Genomic DNA, 23,269 nt, shown 5'->3' with positions numbered 1-23,269 from the left:
ATAAATGTAGAATCCAAGCACCCAGAAAATTTTGGCTGAACTGTTGGTTAATTTTTTGTCTCCACTTCAAAGATTTTTAAGGTGGCAATAGTACCAGTATCTTGAGAGTTGTTACTCGAACAGAGATTTAATTCAAATTAGAGCAAAGATGTGGTGTCAATAGTTCATTCGTGTCCGGTTTGCTTTGCCATCTAAACATGAGATAAGGGTCTACTTTGTCCTTAGTAATGTAGTAAAGAATTTACTGTCATTGTTCTCCTTGAGGGCAGCACAAGATAATGAGAAAGGCCTGAGTAATACTTTCAGTGTGTGTGTATATATGTGTGTGTGGGTGTATTCAAATGCAAGTGAATAATACATGGCTTAACTTGATCAGCCACATTTCTGAAAAATTCAGGTCCTGTTACTGGAGATACCTGTTACTGAAGAAAAATAATTGCATTCCGACAAACATAATGTAAACCTGGAAGGCAAAAGGGACCTGACTTTTATTATTATATTTATTTTTAGCTTGTACCTAACACTGTTGCTTGTTATTGATTTCAGTGGATCTAGAGTGTAATTCTAGAAGCATTGGGCACAACAGATTTCCGTTTTTGCCTCCCCACTTTTTTTTTTTTTGCAAGGTAGCTTTGTAATGTCCTTTTTCCTCATTCAGGCAATTGCACAAATCTGTATTTTTATTCTTAGATTTCTGTGTCGCAAATCCTGTGAACTTTATAAATCGTAACATTATGATCTACTGAGTTAATTCAGCAATCCATCTGTTGTCCTGTATCGTTAGTTACAATGGTTTATTTATATCTTCATATATTAATTACTTTATTTTCCTGCCCATTCAATGTATTCCTATTTTATGTATTCCATGTTTTGTGCATGTCTTGCTCTCTTGATAGTATGTATGCATTTTTATTACCAATTACTGACATTTTCTTAGTGGAGTGCAGTCAAACAGAAGTGTACTTTTGAGCCTCTGGATTCAGCTCTGGATTTCACTAAATTTTGAACTTGTTTCCAGTTTCAGAGTAACTGGATGCTTAATTTTACATGCAAGTGTAACTATATGCTGTAACTGAATAAGTAGAGTAAAATTTTAACAATTTCACAAAATCAATGTATGCTAATTTTTCTGTTGTCCCATAGCAGTTAGAACTAAAGTTCTATTCTGTTCTGTAAGTTTTGTTGCAGATGCTAAAAACATGATGGAAAGTGATAGCATTAAACTGCCAAAAGATGAAATAGTATGTTTCCTTTTGTCTGTAGACTTTGACCCTACAATTATGTCAATAAGGCCAACTATCACAGTAACAGCATGTAGCTCTGCAAAATACCTAATGAAAATTATTCCTAAATTTCTGCTCAACTGTTGGATTTCAGTTAAAGTACTCTTAGAGGGCAAAATAATCTTAACACAGCAGCACTTCCAAAAAAAAAAAAAAAAAAATCTTTAAAGGATTTTCTTTAATCCTGGTAAGCACCAGTTCAGACTTCTCATATAACTGGATAACATTTTTAAAGCTTAAATCCATATTGGTATGGGTGATATAACTTTCTCGTAAAAGGAATTGCAGAGTGCTCAGCTTATTTCTTACCGTGTAATGGATTTTTTCTGACACGTTTAGCTATCCATCTGCTTGCTTCATTATGCAAGCACAAATAAGCTTCTTAGCTTTTTAATTTATTTTTTTTTTTTAATACAGCAGTGGTGGCTTTCTTCTCAAAATAATGTATTTCAATGTTTGGGCAAGAGTTCAGCTTCAGTTTGCTCATTGGCAATACTGCAGCTTAGTCTTACGGATGGGAGGGCATACTGATGGAGTGGTTTTGACAGAGTAAAATACTTCCTAAACAGGAAAAAGCATATGGAACTGGAATCAGAGCTTCAGTCCCTTCGGAAAGCAAACCAACGTCTTGAAAACATTCTGGAGGCAACCAAAGCACACAAGCGTCGAGAAGTCTCTCAGTTACATAAGCTACATAGAGAAACTCTTCAGGTGTGAGAATAAGTTTATTTAAAACCACACATACTTACTCCTGAGTTGTGTGAGAACATAGACTTCCATTTGTATGGTCCCTTAACCTAACTAGTGTTCTGGCATGTAATCCATATGTGATAAAGCGGATATGCTGCTTTTTTGTTCCGAAATACTTACTGAATGACTGCTACTGTAATCAGATGACAAATCTGAAAAAGTGTAGTGGTTTAGAACTAACCACTCTGAGCATTTTATTTCATTATTTCATAGTTCTATAAGCAGAATACAATACCAGACAAAGTCTTAATTCCATTTTACAGCTAAAATAAAGACTGCTTTGTAATCTTTATAACAGAACATAACCACTCCAACAAAAGCTTACCAGCTAAGATCTCGCCTAGTGCCGCGAATAAGCCCAGAAATCTTAGATTATCATTCTGAAGATTTTCAGTGTTCCGAAGAGATGATGGATGACATTTTGAAAGAGCCAATTCCCCCAGAGATGAATGAACAAGCATATGAGGCCATTGCTGAGGAGCTCAAAGTGGCACAGGTGAATGTTCTGAGTAAAAGCTGAAGTCCATGTGTAACTTTATTATAAAGCAGGTTTTGGCATGAAATACTTCCCCTCCCACCAAATATATTTAATTTGCATGGGAAACTGAAGCTCTTGATGAATACTTATGGCTTCACTAAACAGTTAACTATACATTGTACTTAAGAGGATTTACAATTAAAATACTTGAAGGGATTTGAGAGTTGAATATCTTAAGTAGTTTAAGATATACAGGGCATTTAAACTTTTACTATTTTAACCTGATCACTTGTTTCTGAGGAAACTTCTTTATAAGTCTCTGGTGACAGCTACATTTGGAACAATACCCAAGCTTAATATATAATACTGCATTATTTGAAGAAACCTGCCAAATATTGCTTGTCCACCATTATACCTTAATTGTCTTGTAGCTTTCCTAAAGGGCAGGGAAGGTTTTTTGTCACACAGAGTGCTACAAAGTTATCTGAACTATTCTTTAGAAGGGGGAGCTAACTTCAGCGCCTGTAAAACCCTGGCACAACAGCCAAACCCCCTCTTTGATGCTTACCATAGTGCAGAGATTCTGTAAGGAATTTGGCTAGCGTATATTTTGAATAACTTCTTTTTAAAGCCTTATTTCTCCAAGATAAACATGTGTCTGAAAACGACGTGTTTATTGGATTCAGTCCTTGTATTCCCTGACGGATTTTCTTGTGTTCTGGCAGTTTAGTTAGCAATAGGAGAAATCAGCTACTTAAGGTACCAGCTTATTTTTGAATGTTCTGTTTTCTGTTGGTTCGGGTCATAAAAAAAAGAAAGTAGTTGACATTTTTATATTTAATATGCACAGACTGCCATATGGCATGTGAGAATAACTGGAAGATGGGTGTTCTAATTTTGAGTGTCTTGTGTCACAGGAGCAACTGAGCACAATGCAGACAAAGCTGGATGAAGAGGAAAGCAAGAATATAAAACTCCAGCAGCATATTAATAAACTGGAGCATCATTCTGCACAAATACAGGAGGTAAGAGAACAGTATAATACAGGGCTATATGTGAGTGTGTATATATGACAAGGTGATATTTACCACACTCATACTACTGTGTTGTCTAGTGAGGTCTGCAGTGTTACTTGCATTTTGACTTTTGAAAAATTTACATAGCATCATAGCTCAGGGCTGTGCAGGAAGACAAGGACTTCATTTAACATAACACTGCAGGGTTGGGGTTTTTTTGTTTTAGATGTTGTGATTCTGAGCCTGCTTGATCTTAAATAATAAGCAAATAGACACTCAAGATATCTGTGCTTGTTTTTGGCCAACTTCATGATTTCTGGAAAACAGCAGTAGCCACAAGGATATTTTAAACTTTGGAATGCTGAAAGTACTACTTGCCTCAGTTGGAACTGAACTGAAATGACCTTACTCTATAAAATATTTACAAGTCTTCCTTAATCGCTAGGCTTGATTTAACATAGAAAAGCAAATAAGGCCTGTTTTCTTCTGAGATCAGACTCATTTCTGATAGTTCTGTTCCAAAGTAGATCTTGGCTCCTAAGCTGTAGGTTGCTTTTAAATAAACTTTTTAGATAAGGTAACACCTTCAGTTATAATGAAATATTTTTTTTTCTTGGACTTCTATGGATTTCAGATTCACCAAACATCAAATTTAAAGAAAAATGCATCTTGTATTTATAATCAGCTGATGAAACGCTCTAATACATTATTATTGTTACAGCTCTGTGACTTAGACACTCCTACATTTCCTCCCATTTAAAAATTTTACTTCTCTTCTCAAGCTTCTTTCATCTGAAAGGAATGACTGGAGTAAAGAACGCCAGGAGCTCCTTGAACAGATAAAATCGCTTGAAAAGCAATTTCAAGACAGTCAAAGCAAGACTGATAGTAAGTCTGTGTAACACTGAAATTCCATATGAAGTTTTGAGGTGTCTTAATGTTTTGAATCAACAATAGCACGTGCTAAGTAACTATTTGGGTTTAAGATGTTAAAGTCATACTGGTTTGATTTTTTTTTAATCTTTTTTTAAAGAAAAAAATCTCTAATACATGCAGAATAGCTTTTCTCTGCCCAGTCTTGCACAGTATACAATATTGAAACTTGTTCTCTGTTCACTCTGAATGTGAATGGAGTACAGGATACAGTATTTTATAAATAAAATATTAACTAAAAATAAAGGGAAAATTCTCTATTGGTCTATGGAAATGCAGTGATATCGTCTGGAATGTTTTTGATTCTGCCTGTACTCTTTAGTTTCCTTTTCCATTTACAAATCCTTTTTGTGTGTGACCTTCAAGGTTAATTCCACTGAAAATATGTAAACTTTTGTGAGACTTTCCCAGGACATTCTGTAGTGTTACATGTCCTGTATCTAGCACAGTTTTCCAAATAACATGTAGAATATTTGTTTGGTTTTTGACAGTATTAAAAAGTGAAGTCTATGACTTGCGCATTGTCCTGCAGTCTGCAGACAAGGAGCTGTCTGCTGTAAAATTGGAATATAGTGCCTTTAGGGAAAAGCAAGAGAAAGAAATGAGTCAGCTTTCTGGTAGACATATGGATGTACAGTTCCAGCTGGACAGCGTCAGGTATGTTGGCAGTTTGGTAAAATGCCTTAACCTCCCTTCTGGATGCATCCAGTGATTTAGTTGTTCTTTCTGCATGTGAACTTGCACTTTACATCTCTTATTTAAAGTTGTTGTTTTGTGTTTATGTCCTTTGCTTGTTTTTTTTTCCCCTCCATTCTTTTCATGCCTATTTCAAAGCCATGAGGTGAAATTAGCAGAAAGAAAATAAAATGAGGCTTCCTTAATGGGAAAATGCTATAGCAAACCAAAATTAAGTAGAATATACCTATAAGCTTATGGATCTCCAAAAGTTAAGTAGCTGAAGAGGCACAGTTTGGGGTTTTTTTCCAATTTAGTCTTAAAAATTAACTGTTACTTCTCAGTCTGGTCACATGAAGCAGGCAACATAATGATGCTGGTCTAAAAATACAAGCAGAAAGAAACCGTAAAAATAAACTGAAGCTTGACTATTGAAGCCTGAAAAGCTCACTATGTTGTATGCAATAATTGACATTATTATTGGGAGATGAAAATCAGTGAGATTTTTAATCATTAGTGTGACTTAGCTGTGTTTGGTTTTGTTGTTTTCTGGTGTTTTGTTTTCTTTTTTTTTTTTTTCCCTGGAAAGCTTAACTACCTTTTTGCATTATAGCAGGTCATATCTTTGCTGAAGTCCGTTTTTCGAGTGATGCATTGTGACACTGGGAACCTGGAAATGAAATTAAATGTTGTGGTTTCATTGATGCCTTCTATGTTAGCAGAAGTACTGACTTTTGGAGGGTATTCTTTCTATAGACTCTCCATTAATAACATGATTCATAACACTTGTCTAGCAGCTCTTCTACCCCTCTTTGCTTTTCACTTTTGTGAAAGGTCAAATGAAAGAAGTTTTCAGGGCAACAATTTAGAGGGAAATAACCCAGACTTGCCCAGAATATATAAAGATTTTGTATGGGATAAATAACCCAGATATCAACTAAGCAGATGTAAGTACTCAGGATCACTCTAGCAGTCTTTTGTCCAACAACTGGCTAAAAAGAAAAAAAAAAAGGGGGGATGCCATTATCAAGACACAGTGACTGAAATTTCTATAGCATTTTGTAAGAAGTAAATTATTTCTAGGGATCAGAAAGACTACTCTGCCTTCTCTGTCAATGCCACTTAAATTTCCCATGTCCTTCATAAATATGGGGTTCCTGAATTTAAAAAAGTTACCATTTATGTCAGTCACTTCTTTCTAAAATAACTGTACTCTATATATTATCTGAAGATTATAAAATACAATTGATTGGAGTATTTTTATAATGAAACAAACCCTTACCTTAATATTGTGGGTGGGTTTTTTTTTTTTATAAAGGCTAGAACACGAAAAGATTCTTGAAGAAAAAGCAAGCCTGCAGGATGACTATGACAATTTGCAGGAAGTAGCGAAGTTTGAGACAGATCAACTGAAGCAACAACTTGAGGACAGAAAACAAGAAGCAGAAGCAATGAAGACTGAGCTTTGTGTAAGACAGTCAAGGCTTTTAAAGGACTTTATTATACAGTTACTCATGTAGCCAGACTGTTTAATTCCTGTTACTGCATCATTGATAATAGATTCCACAGTAATAATAGGTTTCCTGGTGATCTCATTTGGAAGACATAACCAGAATCTTTTTTAAAATTTAGTGCAAGATTTTTGCAATCTCAGGCTACAAGAAATATCCAATAGCATAATGAAGTAGTAGGTTTTTCAGCTGAATAAATTGCTCTGGAAATGTTGAGGGAGATGGGTTAATTAGCAAAGGAATAAGAAACTGCTTTGAATCCTGACAATAAGAATCCTGACATCAAAATGCTGGTGACCTTTCATCTCAGTGCTAGCTAAGACTCGCTTACTTATTCTATCTTTACAAAGCAGTTTCTTAAAAATTTTCATAGTGGACGTGATCTTGTTGAAATTATCTGTGCCTTTTTGTGGTGGATCACTGTCCTGCAATTTAGTTGATGCTGTCCTTGAAAGTCTGTCAGACTGCAGTGACTGCAAAACAGCAGTAAGGTTGCTCAAGGGCTTTTGCAAATGTTTTTGCCTGCTTTTCTGCAGTGTACGCTGTGCCTGCTCAGCAAGTTTGCTGTAAGTTTTCCTTTTTAGTGTTTAAAGGAATACTGACAGATTGAAAATTACTATTTTAAATTCCTTATAGTCTAATATCTTGAGCTGCTGGTTAGAATTTGAAAAATCCCCCCAAATTAATCTACAGTTGAAAATTCTAATTTCTCCCTTTAAAGCCTTGGATACTGAGGAACATTATAGCTATATGAATGAAATCATTATCAATGGCAGGTGAAAAGAGCTGATTGCTTAATATAAATAAGAGTTTACTTTTGAACTTGTCCAGAACAAAGTCAAAGATCTTTCTGTTTCCATCTAAGGTTTTGTGGGGATTTTTTCAGTCATCTTAGGAGATTGTTTAGATTTTTATTTTGGTTTAAATTATTCTAAAGACCTTATATTGTAACTTGTTATAACAAAATTTGATATTCTAGAACCTTTTGAAACTCCTGAAAACAGAAAAAGAACATAATGAAAAACTAACATTACAATTACAAGAAGACAAAGAAAACAATTCAAAGTAAGTTTTAATTAGTAGTGGGGTTTATTTTCATCTGACTTTATTGGTTTTGTCCTATTTGTAGAGGTGTTTTTCCCCAGCTGGGTGGAGATAATTACATAATGGGCTTTTTTATTTTATCCAGCTTAGAACACTTCATTTTAATGTATTCAATTAACATGACAAATGTAATTTCATTACAAGTATAGTTCTTCATGTCAAAGATCAAGTTCCACTACTGATAGCAGTGTGTGGCTAGTAACTAAACTATTAGTCTTTTGTATAGCACTGGTAAGGTGATAGTTAAAGAACTCTTCAAAAAAATTAAGTGCAAATAAGAATAAACTTAGACTTGATTCTTGTTAAAGCTCTCTTATGTTCTTATATTTCTCGCTAGAAATATGTTTTCTTCTCCAGGGTGCTCTCGAAAGTACTTGAAAAAGCACAGGTGGAGAAACCATCCTCTGAAATGGTGACACAGTGTGAGCAGCAGGTACAACAGCAGAATCGAATGACTAAATTGTGTGTTCGTGGATTTCCCTGTGCATTAATAGCAATTTTATTGGTGAACTGACTGTTCTGTAGATTACCAGCAAAATAAATATAGAGTTCTCAAGTTTCAGACTGTTTTGTTAAGTTACTACTTAATTTTTCTGGTAAGGTAAACAACTTAGTTCCTTCCATTTTTTTTCATGGCTTTGTGCTTTACAAAACATACTTCAAAAGTAAGTCCTTCACAATTATTATTTCTTCTAGGAAGCAAAACTGCAGAAATTGGAACAGGAGCTGGCTGCTGCTGAAGAGTTTATTGTTTCTTTGAAGAAGACAAATGATGCGGATAAGGTTTGGGCTTATTTCTGTTACTGATACCCAGTTTTGCAGGTAACTATGTTCTGTAGTAGAGTTGAAAGCCCAGAGCCTTTCTATGATACTTAGTAATTCTGTGATTCTACGCAATCCTGGCTGTGTATCTATGTAAAATAAATCCTACCTTTTACTGGCATGGAGTTTTCAGGATAGTAGGAAACTGATATGCATTCAGAGAAAACACAAGATAACTGAAGGTTACACACAAAAAAAAATCAAGGTAAAGCTGTCTACTGGACAAAACATTCAATGCATAAACGATGTATAATTCCCCTGATGATTAATCCAGTCAGTGTCATGTCGTAATGGGCTAATAGAAAAGGTAAGAAAGGTGATGTAAGAATGTGACTGCGGGTATCTTTATTAATAAAATCAAAGCACTTTTACATGAAAAGACTGCTCCAGTGTTCTGAAAGCTTAAATAGCAAAAGTTCTCATAGTACAAGCATTTATGCTGTATGTAAAACAGGCATAAGAAATCACATAATGTGTTTACTATCCAACATGGTGGCATTGATAAGTCTTGCTTTTTCCATGCTAAAACAAAAAATTTGACACATATATATAAGGTCAGAAGAATCTGGTATTGTCAGTGCAGTGGTGTTTCTTGAATGTGCCTTTTTCCATTACAAACAAATGTAACCTTGAACTATAGAACTTCTATTCTCCTATTAGAAACCCATTACAGCCTGAGACTAAATCAGAGGGCTAGTCTTCTCTTCTAATGAACACAGCAGGTTATTTAATTCTTTATGTAAGTGCTTAGAACAAAAGCCAATGATTTAAACGCAAATTTCCTGTTACTCCTTTACATGTGCGTACTGAGGCCTCATTTTCAAATGGCCATTTGAATTTGGGATTGACAAATTATACACCAAAGAAAGTAGAGTAATAAAATATATATATTTTATATATATATATAATGTATCAGGATTAACTTTTTTTTATGTTGCAGGAAGTTGTAACTGACTTGATGAGACAGATCCAGGAGCTGAGGTCTTCAATTAATCATAAAACTGAGTCCATAGATGGGCTGACAAGAGAGCTCGAGGATATAAATGTATGTTCTGTCATTTTGAAGGACATGGTATAGTTTTTCAGAAATGGAAGGCAATGACATGTCTTATCATGGGTCTCAGTGTAACTTGCTGTAGCATTTTAGAAGGAAACTTCTTTGTTTTGACATGTTGAAATCTTCTGAACACTTTATGCCTAAGGCTGTTTTAAAAACTGAACTCTTTCCACGTGGTGGATAAAGAGCAGTGTCTCTAAAGGGACCTATTCACATCCTGTAAACTACACTCACCTGACAGTCACATTTAGATTTTCTCAGAAACTGGCAATTTAAGACCTCAACAATTGAAGCTGAATTGTAAACTCATTTTTGAGGGAGTGAATTTTTATGTTGCTGATATTACTATGTTCTACATCTGAAAACATAAGTATAAAGAACTAAAACTATATATTTGAATAACTATGAATAAATATGATGCATCCTCTTTATTAAAATAGGTCTGGCTTGCAAACTGATAGAGCAACCCACAGAATGCTTTAGATACTGTCCATGTATGAACTATGAATTCAAAAGGTCCTACAGACAAAATGTTGATGAAACAGATTTCTACATATGGTTATCTTTTTTTTTTTAATAATGGGGTAGTGGTTAATATGTATTGTGGTGGCTAATACATATTAAATTAATAATCTTTTCCATTGTTCTGACAACTCATTTCTAATAACATAGTTTATACAATTTAGCAATTATATCGTTCTGATTTTAGTCATTGACACTGATGAGGTTTTGAACATTTCACAGAATCACAGAATCGTATAGGTTGGAAAAGACCTTTAAGATCATCGAGTCCAACCATAAACCTAACACTGCCAAGATTACCACTATACCATGTCCCTAAGCACCTCATCCAAACGTCCTTTAAATACCTCCAGGGATGGCGACTCAACCACTTCCCTGGGCAGCCTGTTCCAATGCTTGATAACCCTTTCAGTGAAGAAAAATTTCCTAATATCCAGTCTAAACCTTCCCTGGCACAACTTGAGGCCATTTGTAGATGTCATCATAAAATCTGTGATACACATTTATTTGTATTATGTTTGCCAACTTTCTTTGATAACATGTTTTCCTAAAATATTCTAAAATTTAATTTAATCCTTTTCGTAGTGCAAGTATAATCTTGTTCTGGCTGCAAAAGAAGAAAGCAAGGGAATCATAGAGGACCAGGAAAAGAAGATTGAAGAACTGAGGGAAGCCTTGGAGAGAAGACAAATAGCTGATAACATTGAGGTAAAAACATTAACATTGGTATATTATGATTATTTGTTCGAGAGACCAGTTGGATGTGGTGTTGCTTAAAATACTTGTGTAAAACTTAACCTCATTTTAGTTCAAACTAAAGCTAGTTAAGCTGTTCTTAAAGGAATTTTTCATGAGATACCTGACAAATTCTGTTAAATTATCACATTACTTGACATAAATATTTTATAAGCTACTTCATAAAAACCTATGCTAAAAGCCTGGTTTAATTTTGTTAAGGCCACTAAGGAGTCATCAGCTGAATTTAATGGCAACATTAGATGATGCAGCTGAGAAATTAAAATAGGTTGAAGAATATATTATGTTCAATATTATCTCTTCCCCCACTGCTACTATATTCAGTAACATCTTTTCTTTACTCATAATTTTAACTAAAAGCTCCACCTGCTGGAAACAGATCTAGGATGCATGGTTGATTTAACTGCGGTTTTGCTTTTTAAAATTGTATCTTTCTTTTTTAACTTTGTCTTTCCTGTTACTGCTCTCACCATTATTTTGGTGAACATGTCATCAGTCTAAACCACCAGCCTCTCCTTACAAGCAATTTCTACAAGATCATCTGTCATATTACATATGCTTAGTCCAATCATATAGCACCAATAAAGTCTTCCAGAGTAGTATTTGCTTCTCAAAAACAATTTTTAAATATATTTCCACTATTTTTAATAAACAGACTATCTTTATGAATAATCATGCCTAAGTTTGACATTCTGGAATCCTAAACTGAGTTGCCTGCCAAATGGATCACTCTCTGGTTTGGGGTTTTTGGGGTTTGTTTGGTTTCTTTTTTTAAACTGAAGTAACAATTCTTATTCCATTGTTATCCTTGGGTGTAACTGGCTCCTGACAAAATCATAGTGTTTCTCCTTTGGCTTTGTACATCAGTTACTGACTTCCTTCATGCTTTCTTGACTGGACATGAAGAACTAAGTCCAAGGTGGCATTTAAAATACTAAGTACTGTTTCTCCTTCTAGGGTAATACACCTTGTGTAGGTAGGATGCCCTATCAGAGAGGGTGGGAAACTAGATCCTAGAATAAATCCAGAAGTATCTACAAAATAGCAGTGCACTAAAAAAGCTGTAATCACTAATTCAGCATGGATTAAAATCTATACATTCTTTTCTGGTTTCTTATTTAAAGAATTGTATCTCTTTTTAAGTATATATTATACTATAAAACAGTGGCTGATTCCAAATATCTCCCACAAGTATCTAACTGTAACTATACTGTAGGAAAGTTCTCATTTTTGTTCTGCAACAAAGACAATGGATATGGAAAACGTGCTAAAATAAGAAATTTATAGATGAATGCTTGCTACAATTCATGATGAAAAAGTGGAGGGAAAAGGGAGATGCTTGTAGCTGTTAGCCATCTTAGCAACAATGACAAAACATCTTGAAACAACTGCTTGAGAGTAATAACCTTAACATTTCTTTCTATACTCATCCAATGACTTAAAATAGAGAGACCTTCTGTGTGAAGACTTGCATCATACCACTGAGCAGCTGATAAGACTGACAGAGGCCTCTAAGAAACATGATTCATTGCTTCAGTGTGTGCAGGAAGATGTAAAAAAGAAAGAAGCTGTAATCCAGGAACTCAGGGAACAGGTAAAACAAGGAAATTCTTCTGATAATTAGCTCCTTGGGAGGGAGCTGTGGTTAATTGTAGCTTCTGGAAAAGGTTTTACTTGTAATTTTACTCGGTGAAGAGCAATGCTCCTTCCTGTAAAAGCAATGTAGTAGTTCAAAAGCTTCTGAACAAAGGCTAGATAGCTTTTAAATACTTTGGAAATGGTGTCTAGAGATCATGAAAATGTTTAATCTGAAAGCAGAGTAAAATTATCAGTACATATAATAACAGAGCAACCTGAGGTTGTAAGCAGTGTAACCTAGGGGATTATTTTTTCTTCTGTTTAACACTTATCCACAAACTATATCATTATGTAGTGGAGGTAATTGTTGAGCTCCATAAATCGTGCAGTCTGAGTGTGATTTGGAGCTTTTGCAGACCAAATAGCTATGTTAAACTTTTGTCCAAATTTTAGCTCTAGTTGTCACAACTGTCATAGTGCTAAGTAATATATTTGTGTTGGCAAAAACTCTAATAAGGGTAAGTTACTTTGGAAAGAAGAGTCCTTTTGTCATGTTAGCATATTCTCTTTGAGGAAATTGATTAAATCTATGCCAGTAAAATCTTTGTATCAAATCGTGTTTTGACCAGTAATGTTTGCCAACAAAGTTCATAATAGTTTTTCTGTGCTAGCAAGCCCTTTGAAAGGTAGATTATGTTAGCAAGGCAAAAAAAATCGTATACCAAGAACAAAATTCAGATTAACTACAGAGTATAGTGTAGATATGATTTCAAAAAATGCTTGTTACATGCAACTAGTTTAATTTTAATTAGATTAATAGTTATTAGGTAAATATAGAAAATAATTATGGAAGTGAAGTCTAAGGTAAACTCAAATAACTTGCGGGGTACTTAACCTTGCTCAAAATAGAGATCTGGCTGCTGTTTTCTTTAATACTTTGTGTCTATTATGAGCTAATTTAATTATAATTGGGGTTTCTAATAGCTGGACAGAATGACAGAAGAACTGGAGAAGAGGAAGAATGAATATGAACTAAAAATGAAGCAAATAGATTGCTTTGTGGACTCATCTTCAATAACATTTCCCCAGGTATGGCATATGCGAGAGAAACATTGTTATTGTAATGACTGTTTAAAACTCATTGAAAAGGACTAATAAACTTTACAGCATGGCTTCAGGCTGGGACCAGAAGTGACAATGTTGAGAATGGTCAAATCCCATTCAGCTTGTTTGTAACTTAAATGTATTATTGATGATTTGTCTGCAAGGAATTTTATATTAATATATTACTCCAATTAAGTATGAAAACATGTAACCAATACATAGGGGAAACAGTTCCTTACTAATAGTTTGTGGGTTTTGTTTCTTTTAACTTGCCAGTGTCCAAAAACTCCCCCTAATTTTGATGTGAATTTGGCAAAGCTCTTGGAAACTCATGAGCAAGAAATAGCTGATCGGAGGGCTTCTGCAATAAATCTGGAGCACCTTGTACATGAACTTAATGAAGAACGAAGAGCTAAAAATGATGAAATTCTAAGGCTGAAGGTACTATGAGTTAATCTCTACAGGCAATTTGTAAGGCTAAAATAAGACAGAATACAGAGTTCAGATTTTTAATGAGCTCTTCTTAGTAGTCTGTCCATTAAAGCAGGAAGGCAGTTCTTGGTCTTCTCTACCTAGGCTGCTAACAAATGGTGACAACTTGCTTGAGATGTCCATTATATCTCATTTCCCAAGGACTGAGTTGTTTCCTGTTCGTGAATATCAAATGGTAACATTTTTGCTGATGAAACTGTTCTGACGTTCTAAATCAAGTTTCTAAGGAAACTGTAAATGGAAGGGTGATGCATATCTTTGCCAGAGAACTGTGCTTGTTTTCTGAGAAATAGTCTTGTCTTCTATTTTACTCAAAAACATGTTCAACTGGAAATGAAAACAGGAATTGCAACTTGGTCTTCAAATAAAATGTTTCCAATTTCACTTGCTTAGGAACAATTAAATGAGTTGGAGAACTTGCGTCTGGAAATGCAGATATTGGTGGAGAACAACAGGAATTTACAGAGCCTTGTAGAAGCTCAGAGACTAAGCAAGAACAGGTAAAGTAAAATAAAACAAGAAAAACCTGTCTTAACTTGAAGCAATTAAGATAAACAATTTTTTATTTGAAATACAACCTTACATATTGTTTGTATAATTAGAGATTGACTCAGCCTTTTCTATGACAATTGTTTACTGGCTTGTGAACTTTATTGCCTTTAAATCACAAATTTGTAAATACAGCAAAGTTTTATAAAGTAAATGGAAATAGAATGTAAAATAATAACATGCATAGCCATTGCTGTGTATTATATATTGCCATATCACTTGTGCAGTTATGGATTCAGTAGATAGGAAATGTCCAAATGAATTCAACACAAGTTTTAACACAGACATAAATGGAACCAGCTCTCCACCTCGTGTTTTTGAGGGTAAGGAACGAACTTCCTCTGATAAGATGGTATGCTGCTGTATACCTCAGATTGGAGATATCCTGAGGTTTGGTTCAAACTAATCTATACAGCTTAGTTTTGGACAGAAAAGGTTTTGTTTCATGGCTTACTTGTTTTGTTTTTTCCTTGTTTTCAATTTTGTAAAGAATTAAATAACCTGCTGTTTTACATCTTGTGAAAAGAAATCTTAACTGGCAACAAATAATTCTGATGATATTTATTTAATGACAATTCATTTTAAGGGGCAATTTAGTAAACAGTAATTTAATGCTAGGTAGGAGTTTAATCTTTTTTTGCCTATTTAAGGTATCAAAAAATATATTCCAGAACTTTTATGTCTATTCAATGAAGTATCAGTGTTGTCAGTTTTAGAACTTACTTTTTGGTAAGATAAGTGTTTAATGTAAAAGAACACTATTAAATTTGCAAAATTAAGTATTCCGATTAGAAGATACTGTAATTGCAGGTGTCTGTGCAACTCCAGTTTGTCCTTGCATTATATATATTATACAGTAATCTTCAATTATGAAGAGATTCATTTGTGGAAAACATTCTGTGTACAATGCCTACTTGGTGTGGGACAGATCAGGTGGGATACTGAATGATGATGATGTCTCTAGGGCCTTCTGCTTTGTTTGCAACTGACATTTGAAAGCGTGTTGTGAACTGAAATGGGAATCACAGAAAAACAAGAAGGGGTTACTTTGCCATGGAAAACTGGATTCTGTGGCTTTGTTTTTCACACAGTTTATGCAGTAGGTTACTTGGACCAAATTTTCACAGAAAAGCATTACTTTTATGTTCCTTATTTGCTGGATTCCCAACTTGGGACCTTGGGATATAATTTGGATAAGCATTAACAATTCCCAGCTGCTGTTAGTTGATAGGAGTTGTGGTTTGAATAGACTGAAGGCTAATAGTATATTGCATGCTCCCTGAAAAATCAAGTTTAGATATCTCAGGTGGGGATATTCACAACAGACATATGCCTCATACATTATGGGAGCAGCTGATAGCAGCAACAGGTAGTAGTTACCTTTTGTGTGGCCCAACATTAGAGAGCAAGATGATGTGATCATTGGTGTCACACATGACAAAGTAATGAGATGTGAGGATCTTGGACTGCATTGGAGGATGTTTGAGAATACCAAATGAGACTAAGTACCTGTTCTCTTTTGGTATTTATTGTTAGGGAAGGGAAGAGCAAGCTGTACAGGAAAGGTCAGCCTTCACCTCTGTAATGCTAAGCTGGAGCGGGCTCAGTTCACTACTTTGGAGCTGGTACAGGCTGACCAGTACTGGAATTTGAAAGGCTCAAGCATAATCAATGATTCTAAACTTGGAGCTTTTAAAGTTCACATAAATATTCACTGAGAATAAGTAAACAAAATGTGTTGCGGTTTTGTCCAACCATTTATAAGTTGGATGAATTGGGGTGGATTTTGGAAGTGGGCGGTACCAAAATTTAACAAGGAAAATAAATTATTTTTATTTTAGTTCTTAGAAGTTGTTAGATGTTTTAAGCTGGCATTTAATTAACATTAACAAAAAAACCACCCACACATACACAAACTTACTCTCTCAGACTGAGGCTGTTTATACCAGATACGAAAAATAAATCACCCTAGCTAGGTAAGCTGACAAAGATTTTAAGTTACTGAAGATAGTGATCTTTTATAATTGCATCAAATTACAATAACTGTTAATCAATTAATTTCTTCCCTTATGGCATACTACAAGAATGAAGTGGTCCCAATGGTGTGTTGGTTTGCGGGTTATTTTACTTTTATGGTGTTTGCTTACTTCCATCCAATGTTGTGTTTATTAAAAACTAACAAAATAAAAAGTTTCCAAGTCTTCTGAATACAAAAATCTTTTACCTTCTTAACTTGGCAAGACCACTGAGCAAAGATCTTATAGGAAGGAGTTGCTTTCTGCAGTCTATATGCACATGAACATCATGAACTAATAAAACATTTACCTCAATCCCAAAGCTGACATACAGTTGCATAGTTACTACATTTTTAATTGTTTTCATTAAAATATTAGTTTCTCTATACTCTAACAAAGGAAAATGTGATGTCCTTGGAATATAAAAGTTTAAACCCTTTCAGAGTTGTTTCATGATGTTCGGTGTTCTGGGTATGAACATGTGTCAAGACAACTACACACATTTACTGGTTTAATCTGGATAAGATGTTGTTTTTGCGACTGGTTTGCTCTGTTTATGAGAAACTTTCTTCATTCTTGGATTTCCTAGTGATCAGAAAAATCCTGATGTTCAGTACCTCAAAGAGAAAGAGGATGAGATTGCTGAAGAACGACTGGCCAAGGTATAATATCTTTTTCATGTAGCAGTCAATTGCTGTTTCTCTGCTATGAAGTATTAACATGTTTTCTTCTATTTCATGGCAGTGAAACAAACACTGATTTCTAATGAATTCTAACAGATACAGAGCCTGACACGTGTCTCTTAAGGTTTCTGTCTTGTCTAACACCAGTGAACTGGGTGTCAGATTGCACAATAAGCAAAAACAGATTCAGATCACTAAATCTGACTCAACTCCACAAAGTTGGAGAGTTAAAATTGTGTCACTTGCTATGTCAAGGCTCTGCCAAAGGGAAGTTAATGTTGCAGCAGAGGTTGCCACAGATCTCCCAGACAGAAGAACCCCCTGTCAGAGCTCTGCTGTGTATGAATGGGCAGAGATATTGCTGTGCTGGCTTGAAATTGGAAATTCGTGCATATAGCAAAGAGATGACCTTATAATGAATGTTAGAGATGTGATTACTGGGCAGTAGGATGATTTTTGTGGGATCCGGAATGAGATACTTCGCATCAGTTAAGTGGCAAATAATTTTGCATACGTATATATGTATATTAAACATTATGAATGTAACTAATATTTGGAACTCTTACAGAATAAAGCAATGGAGGAGATGCTGAAAATCAAAGCAGAGTAAGTTTAATATTGTTCATTGAACTGGAGACTTGCATTAAACTTGTTAATACCAAAAAGGTCCATTTAAGCAATAGAAATCCAAGATCTGAAACTACAAAAGATGTCATTTGGAAATGTTGTTTACAGTTCTGCAAGACACGTTGAGTTCTCACTTTCTCATCAGTAGGTGGTAGTAGCACCTATTACTATATATTCCAAAAGGGTAGCATTACATCAGGAAAATACTCTGAAATAGGTGGAACCATAGAAAAACTTAAATTGTAAGGACATTTTGAATTCTTTAAAATTATCTATGTTTTGAATTTTTATATGTAGTCAATTCTAAGCACATTTCTTTTCAAATTAAACTGAAATACTGTTCATTTCTTTATTAATACCGTAAATATTTTAAAAATTTAAACTTAATCTTATTCTTTGCTTTTTTATGCTATTCATTTTAATTTTTGTGCTTCAGCTTGAATAATGAAAATTGTTTATTGTTAGAGGATTCCTAGATTGTGTTTGCACTATCCTACAAGTAGTTCTCGAAATTCAAGTGTTTTGCACCTTGGGTGGATAGTAGTCAAGAAATAAAATACTGAATTAGTAGATGAAAATTAGTTTGAAAGTGTTGCTCCTGTTATTTTTTTCCTAATCTGTATTGCTTCAGGGACTTATAGTGGCTGAATCTCCTAATTGAGTTATTTACATTTAATGGAATGCTTTCTATGTAAGTAACTTCTTTTAAGGATGAAGATAGCTTTTATGAACACAGACATTTCAAAAGTAATTTATACTAAGTTTTCCAGAAACCTTAGTCTTGATTAGGGGTTATTTTGCTATTCAGTGCATTGGTTTTTCATACCTGTCTGGTCTCTGAAATACACTTTGTAACAGTGCTACAATGTCTCATACAAACAAACAATGTGCAAAGAGGAAAAAGATTCTTTTGTCATCAAGAAAATGTCTTGACAAATGCAGCAAATGAATACGTTTTTATACAGTAGATCTTAAACGCCAGGCTTCAGTGAAAGAAAACTGATGAGAAAAATATTTTAATTTATGTGATAGTTGAATAGACATGCAAAACTACTAAAGTTCATATAATCAGTAGACAGGCTGCTAAATTTGATGGCATGGTTTAATATTCTGCAAGCCTGATAGAATTAAAACATTTTCAGCAGACAAGACATCTATCCAAAGTGGTGGTCCTTCTGTTACCAGGCCAAACAAGCTCAGACCATCTCTGAGCTGTTCAGAGACGTTTCTGGGCAACAAGGCTATTGGGGAAAAGCCATATACAAACAAGCAGTTTAGGGGAAACTTGAAGAGCAGCAGAGTTTATCTGGCAAATTTACATGCCTTAAATGAAGTCCTAGCGTTCTTGTAGGTGAAGCTTCTGTTTTCTTTCATGAGTGGACTTGTTACGGAAACAGTGTACTTCCCAAAAAGAAGAGCAACTCCAAAGCACTGACTAGTTAAGAGATTGTATCAAACTCAAGAGCTGTGAAGCAGAAGGTAATTTTTCCTTCTGTTAGCACAGAGTTCTAGGGGAAAATAAATTGTCTTTAAAGGATATTTTTAGAAGAGTCTGCCTACATGTCCAAGGATGACTTACTAATTCAGTTGTATGCCATTTATGTTGGTTTTAATATTATATGATGGTTTTGTATTGGCAGATTAGAAGAGACCAAAAATACCCTCAAAATCAAAGAGAATACTTGTCTTGAAATGACTCTGGAGATGGAACGAACAAGAGCTTTGGAGCTGAAAGCATTTCATGAAAAAGAAGAAATTAGATCAAAACTGGAGGAAACATATGAAGAGAGAGACAGAATTGGAAAGGTTCTATATGTATATTTTTTTTATTGTCTTTGCAGTAGAATCTTATTCAGCAGAGGTAGAGCTGTTGCTAATTGGACAATATTCTGAATTAATTAGCCATCAAAGACTGCCTCTGAAAATGTTTTGTCTTGCAGTTTAGTTATATTTGTAATGCTGTTTCCTGCACTGGTGGAACTCTGGGTACGGAAATCACTGTTGCAATTTGTAATACAAGTCAAATGGTGCTTTTGCCCTTTGGAAGGGATGTAATGTAGTACTTAAGACAAATGGGTATTTCCTGAATGAAACAACTCTTGCATCATATGTTACAATAAACTTAAATCTCAGTATGTTAATAGTTTTAAAGAAGCTATTTCTTCTGAAAAGAGAAGGAGGGGCTACAGTTAAGAGGTATACAATGTATTTATTAATTACAGGAAATGGAATTGCTGAGGAAGCAAGTTGACTCTCTTGCTGAGGAGAATGCGAAATTACTTGGTCATCAAAACCTAAACCAGAAGATTCAGTATCTTGTGAAACTGAAAAAAGATTACACTAAACTTACTGAGGTAAGTTGCAGAGTAGAATACAGATTAAGTGATGGCCTGACCTAGGAGAAAGCTAAGGTTTGAGAATGAAAACTAAAATTCCTGCTCTTCTTAATAGATACCTCTGATTTTATGCAGTTGTGTAGGTCACGGCTGGTCTGTCTCCTCACAGGCCCCAGACAAGAATCACCCCATTTTATTTGCTCAAGTACATAGTGTATAAAACACTTGTTCAAGTGTAGATACCACTTATTTAGAAATATGAAAGAAGTGAGTGTAATTTCCTTAATACACCCATGTTTTTTCTGTTTTACAGGAGACTGAAAAACTACGAGTTGAAAATGCTTTTTTGAAAGAATCAAAAAAATGTGACATATGTAGACATCATGATCAGCTATAATGACACAAATAAAACTGCAGAGCCTATTTTTTAAAGTGTACAAAATAAGCAAAAGCCAGTTGTCGAACTTGACTTTTGCTGTGGTCCTGGAATAATCAAATATTTTAGTTTCCTGGATTTTATTGCTGGTAATAACTTTTACTGAAGAATTTTATTCCAGCTAAGTGGGCAGCTTTCAATGACATATTAACACCTTCCTATAATTTTTCAAAAACCTATTTTGTATAGATGCTGGAAGATACTTCCTTGAAATTTTTGTACCTTGCCAAGGAAAAGCTTTCTCACTGGGAACACACCTGGATTTTTGTTGCCTTTTGTGCTTTTATTCAGGTTCCTACCTCTTCTGAAATGCTACATTTTCCACCAGAGATGAATTTTAAAAAGCCCAATTTCTTTGTGGTTTTTTTTTTTTTAGCTAAACATAGGGTGTTTCTACTGGGTTAAAATTAATTTGTCAAATGTATTAACTATTAATACTTATGGGTTGCTTAAAAATAATTTTCGTATTGAAGTTTGTTCAGTGAAGCACAAATGTGAATTTAGTAATAGACTTGTAAACAGTACTATAAATATCTTTTGCCTTTGTATTCTTTTCTTTCTCTATTTGAAATTAAAATGCTTTTTAAACATTTTCCCCTGGTATAAACATACAGCAGACTTAAAAAGAATTTCCTACAATGCTAATATAGAAGTATTTTGCAGCCATTTTCTTATCAAACAAAAGTTAGAAATGTTAAGAAACAAGATCTGAAAATATGTAGAAGATTTTAGGAGTATAGCATAAGTTCATTAATTGCACTTAAGCTCTATTGCATAACTGCAACTTTTATTAGTGGAACACAAAATATTGATTTATATACCAATATCAAACACTTGTGTATTTAGCTTTTTTTTTTAACTGGCTGTAATACCATCATTGTGGTTTTGGCTACTTTGTACAATACTACCTTTGCTCACAAGCGATGGGACAAAAGGGAATGGAGAGAAAGATGTGTGTCAAGTAAAGGGCAGGATACCTAGTGAGTTACTTCAGTATTTGGCTGAGAGGAAGAAGAATTTCCCCCAGCTTATCTATGCATTTTAAAACTGCCTAATCCTGCAGATTTGTTTCCCTCGAACTGTGATGTGGACTGTAGAAGTAAAAAACTGACCTTAAACTGGGGAGGGTTTTTTTTCTGTAGACAAATAATAATAGAGATCAGAAGTAACTGATTACTAACAGCCTAGAGGGGTTTGTCTGGGACCACAAAGCTGTCGTCTCCTCTGGGCTTTATTTGTTATTGCCATGTTCTAGGTTTACAAATGTTCCTCGGAGCACCTGTCTGTCTTGTGGGACTGTTTCTGGACTATTTCCATGCAGGCCGTGTTTTCCGCCCCTCCCTGCATGGGGAGGCACGATGCCTGCTGCACACTCTTGTCCGTGAGCCCTTCTCCGTGTTGTATGTCTATAGCAGGACTCGCATTGTTCCCGTACTCCATCCTTTTTTTGAAATATAAAGCCTTTGTATATCAATCAACATTGCACACCTGCATTTGTCTTCACCCTTCTCTCCCCTTCAGCAACGCGGCCCGCCCGCCACACCTCCCCGGGCCGGCAGAGGCGGTGCTGCGGCGGGGCGCGTCCCGGAAGGCGGCGGGGCGGCGGGCTCGGCGGGCTCGGCGGGCCCGCCATGCGGGCGGGCGGCGGGGCGGCGGCAGCGGGGGCCGCAGGGCTGCTGGGGGCGGCGGCGGCCGCCGCGGCGAAGCTGGCGCTGGGGCCAGGCGGGGAGGCGGCCGGAGGCTGGGTAAGGAAGGAGGAAATCGGTGCAGGGAAGCGACTTCCACGAGTGCGTCCTGCGTGCGGCCTCCCCCGGCAGGTGTTACTCAGCCTTTAGGGCTTCGCCGCTTACTGCATCTGCCGTGGGGAGGAAACACGCTGGTGCTTCCGGGTGCTCTCCCAGGGGCTGCCCTGCGCTTGCCTGCAGAGGGATTTGCGGGAAAACGGGCGGTCTCGGAGAGCTGAGCCGTGACTCACCTCTTGAAGGGAGCCTGGCTTTGTAGCTGATGGAGGGTTGACTAATGCATTGCGGTATTGTAAATAGACAGCGAGCTGACTGAAGCGAGTCTGCTGGTACGTAAGAGAGAAGAAACCAAGCGTGGTATGGGAATGCCTGAAACCAAACCCAGCTCTGAAAGCCCATTTGCAGCGGGTTTATGTCGGTTTTACTTTAAAAGCAGGATGTTAGTATGCTTGCGTACCAAACACTTGTTCTCAGCCCTGTGCTTTGCTAATAATGTTGCCCTTCTCCCTGTCTCGTTCTGTTTCTGTTCCCTCGTGACAAGAGCGGAGAGGTGGAGCAGTTGATTTCCATCGTGCTGCTCAGCTGATGCGCCCATCTGGTGAGGTCTCCTTGGGTGTTTGTAAGGGATGATCTTTATCTCGGTTGTGTTTCTCAAACCTCATTTTGCATAAGGTTACATGGGGCTGCTGGCCTTTCGCCTCAAGCATACAGTGTCCTTACCTACAGAGGTGAACTCCTGTACAGGCAGTGTGAATGGGGAGATGCTGAGGTAGACAGCATACTTGTATCATAAAAACACA

The 23,269-nt window shown here is 35.8% G+C and overlaps 1 protein-coding gene across 1 annotated transcript in view; it reads left to right on the top strand.

The window, feature by feature from the left end:
* The window catches only part of KIF15 (kinesin family member 15), a 37,233-nt gene extending 15,914 nt beyond the window's left edge, over window positions 1-21,319 (top strand). The window contains exons 16-35 of the mRNA XM_075493348.1: window positions 1,853-1,994; window positions 2,332-2,529; window positions 3,429-3,536; window positions 4,310-4,415; window positions 4,952-5,117; window positions 6,454-6,604; window positions 7,626-7,711; window positions 8,108-8,183; window positions 8,447-8,533; window positions 9,513-9,617; window positions 10,737-10,859; window positions 12,355-12,501; window positions 13,470-13,574; window positions 13,866-14,030; window positions 14,475-14,581; window positions 17,235-17,307; window positions 17,897-17,934; window positions 19,596-19,761; window positions 20,178-20,309; window positions 20,605-21,319. Coding sequence (XP_075349463.1) covers window positions 1,853-1,994; window positions 2,332-2,529; window positions 3,429-3,536; window positions 4,310-4,415; window positions 4,952-5,117; window positions 6,454-6,604; window positions 7,626-7,711; window positions 8,108-8,183; window positions 8,447-8,533; window positions 9,513-9,617; window positions 10,737-10,859; window positions 12,355-12,501; window positions 13,470-13,574; window positions 13,866-14,030; window positions 14,475-14,581; window positions 17,235-17,307; window positions 17,897-17,934; window positions 19,596-19,761; window positions 20,178-20,309; window positions 20,605-20,688 — 2,365 coding nt within the window. The 3' untranslated portion in view covers window positions 20,689-21,319. The remainder of the gene's footprint in view (window positions 1-1,852; window positions 1,995-2,331; window positions 2,530-3,428; window positions 3,537-4,309; window positions 4,416-4,951; window positions 5,118-6,453; window positions 6,605-7,625; window positions 7,712-8,107; window positions 8,184-8,446; window positions 8,534-9,512; window positions 9,618-10,736; window positions 10,860-12,354; window positions 12,502-13,469; window positions 13,575-13,865; window positions 14,031-14,474; window positions 14,582-17,234; window positions 17,308-17,896; window positions 17,935-19,595; window positions 19,762-20,177; window positions 20,310-20,604) is intronic.
* Window positions 21,320-23,269: the final 1,950 nt, after the last annotated feature.

The sequence above is a fragment of the Mycteria americana genome, chromosome 2 (genome assembly GCF_035582795.1).
Source record: "Mycteria americana isolate JAX WOST 10 ecotype Jacksonville Zoo and Gardens chromosome 2, USCA_MyAme_1.0, whole genome shotgun sequence".
Classification (NCBI taxonomy): domain Eukaryota; kingdom Metazoa; phylum Chordata; class Aves; order Ciconiiformes; family Ciconiidae; genus Mycteria; species Mycteria americana.
This window is presented reverse-complemented; position numbering and strand designations above follow the sequence as displayed.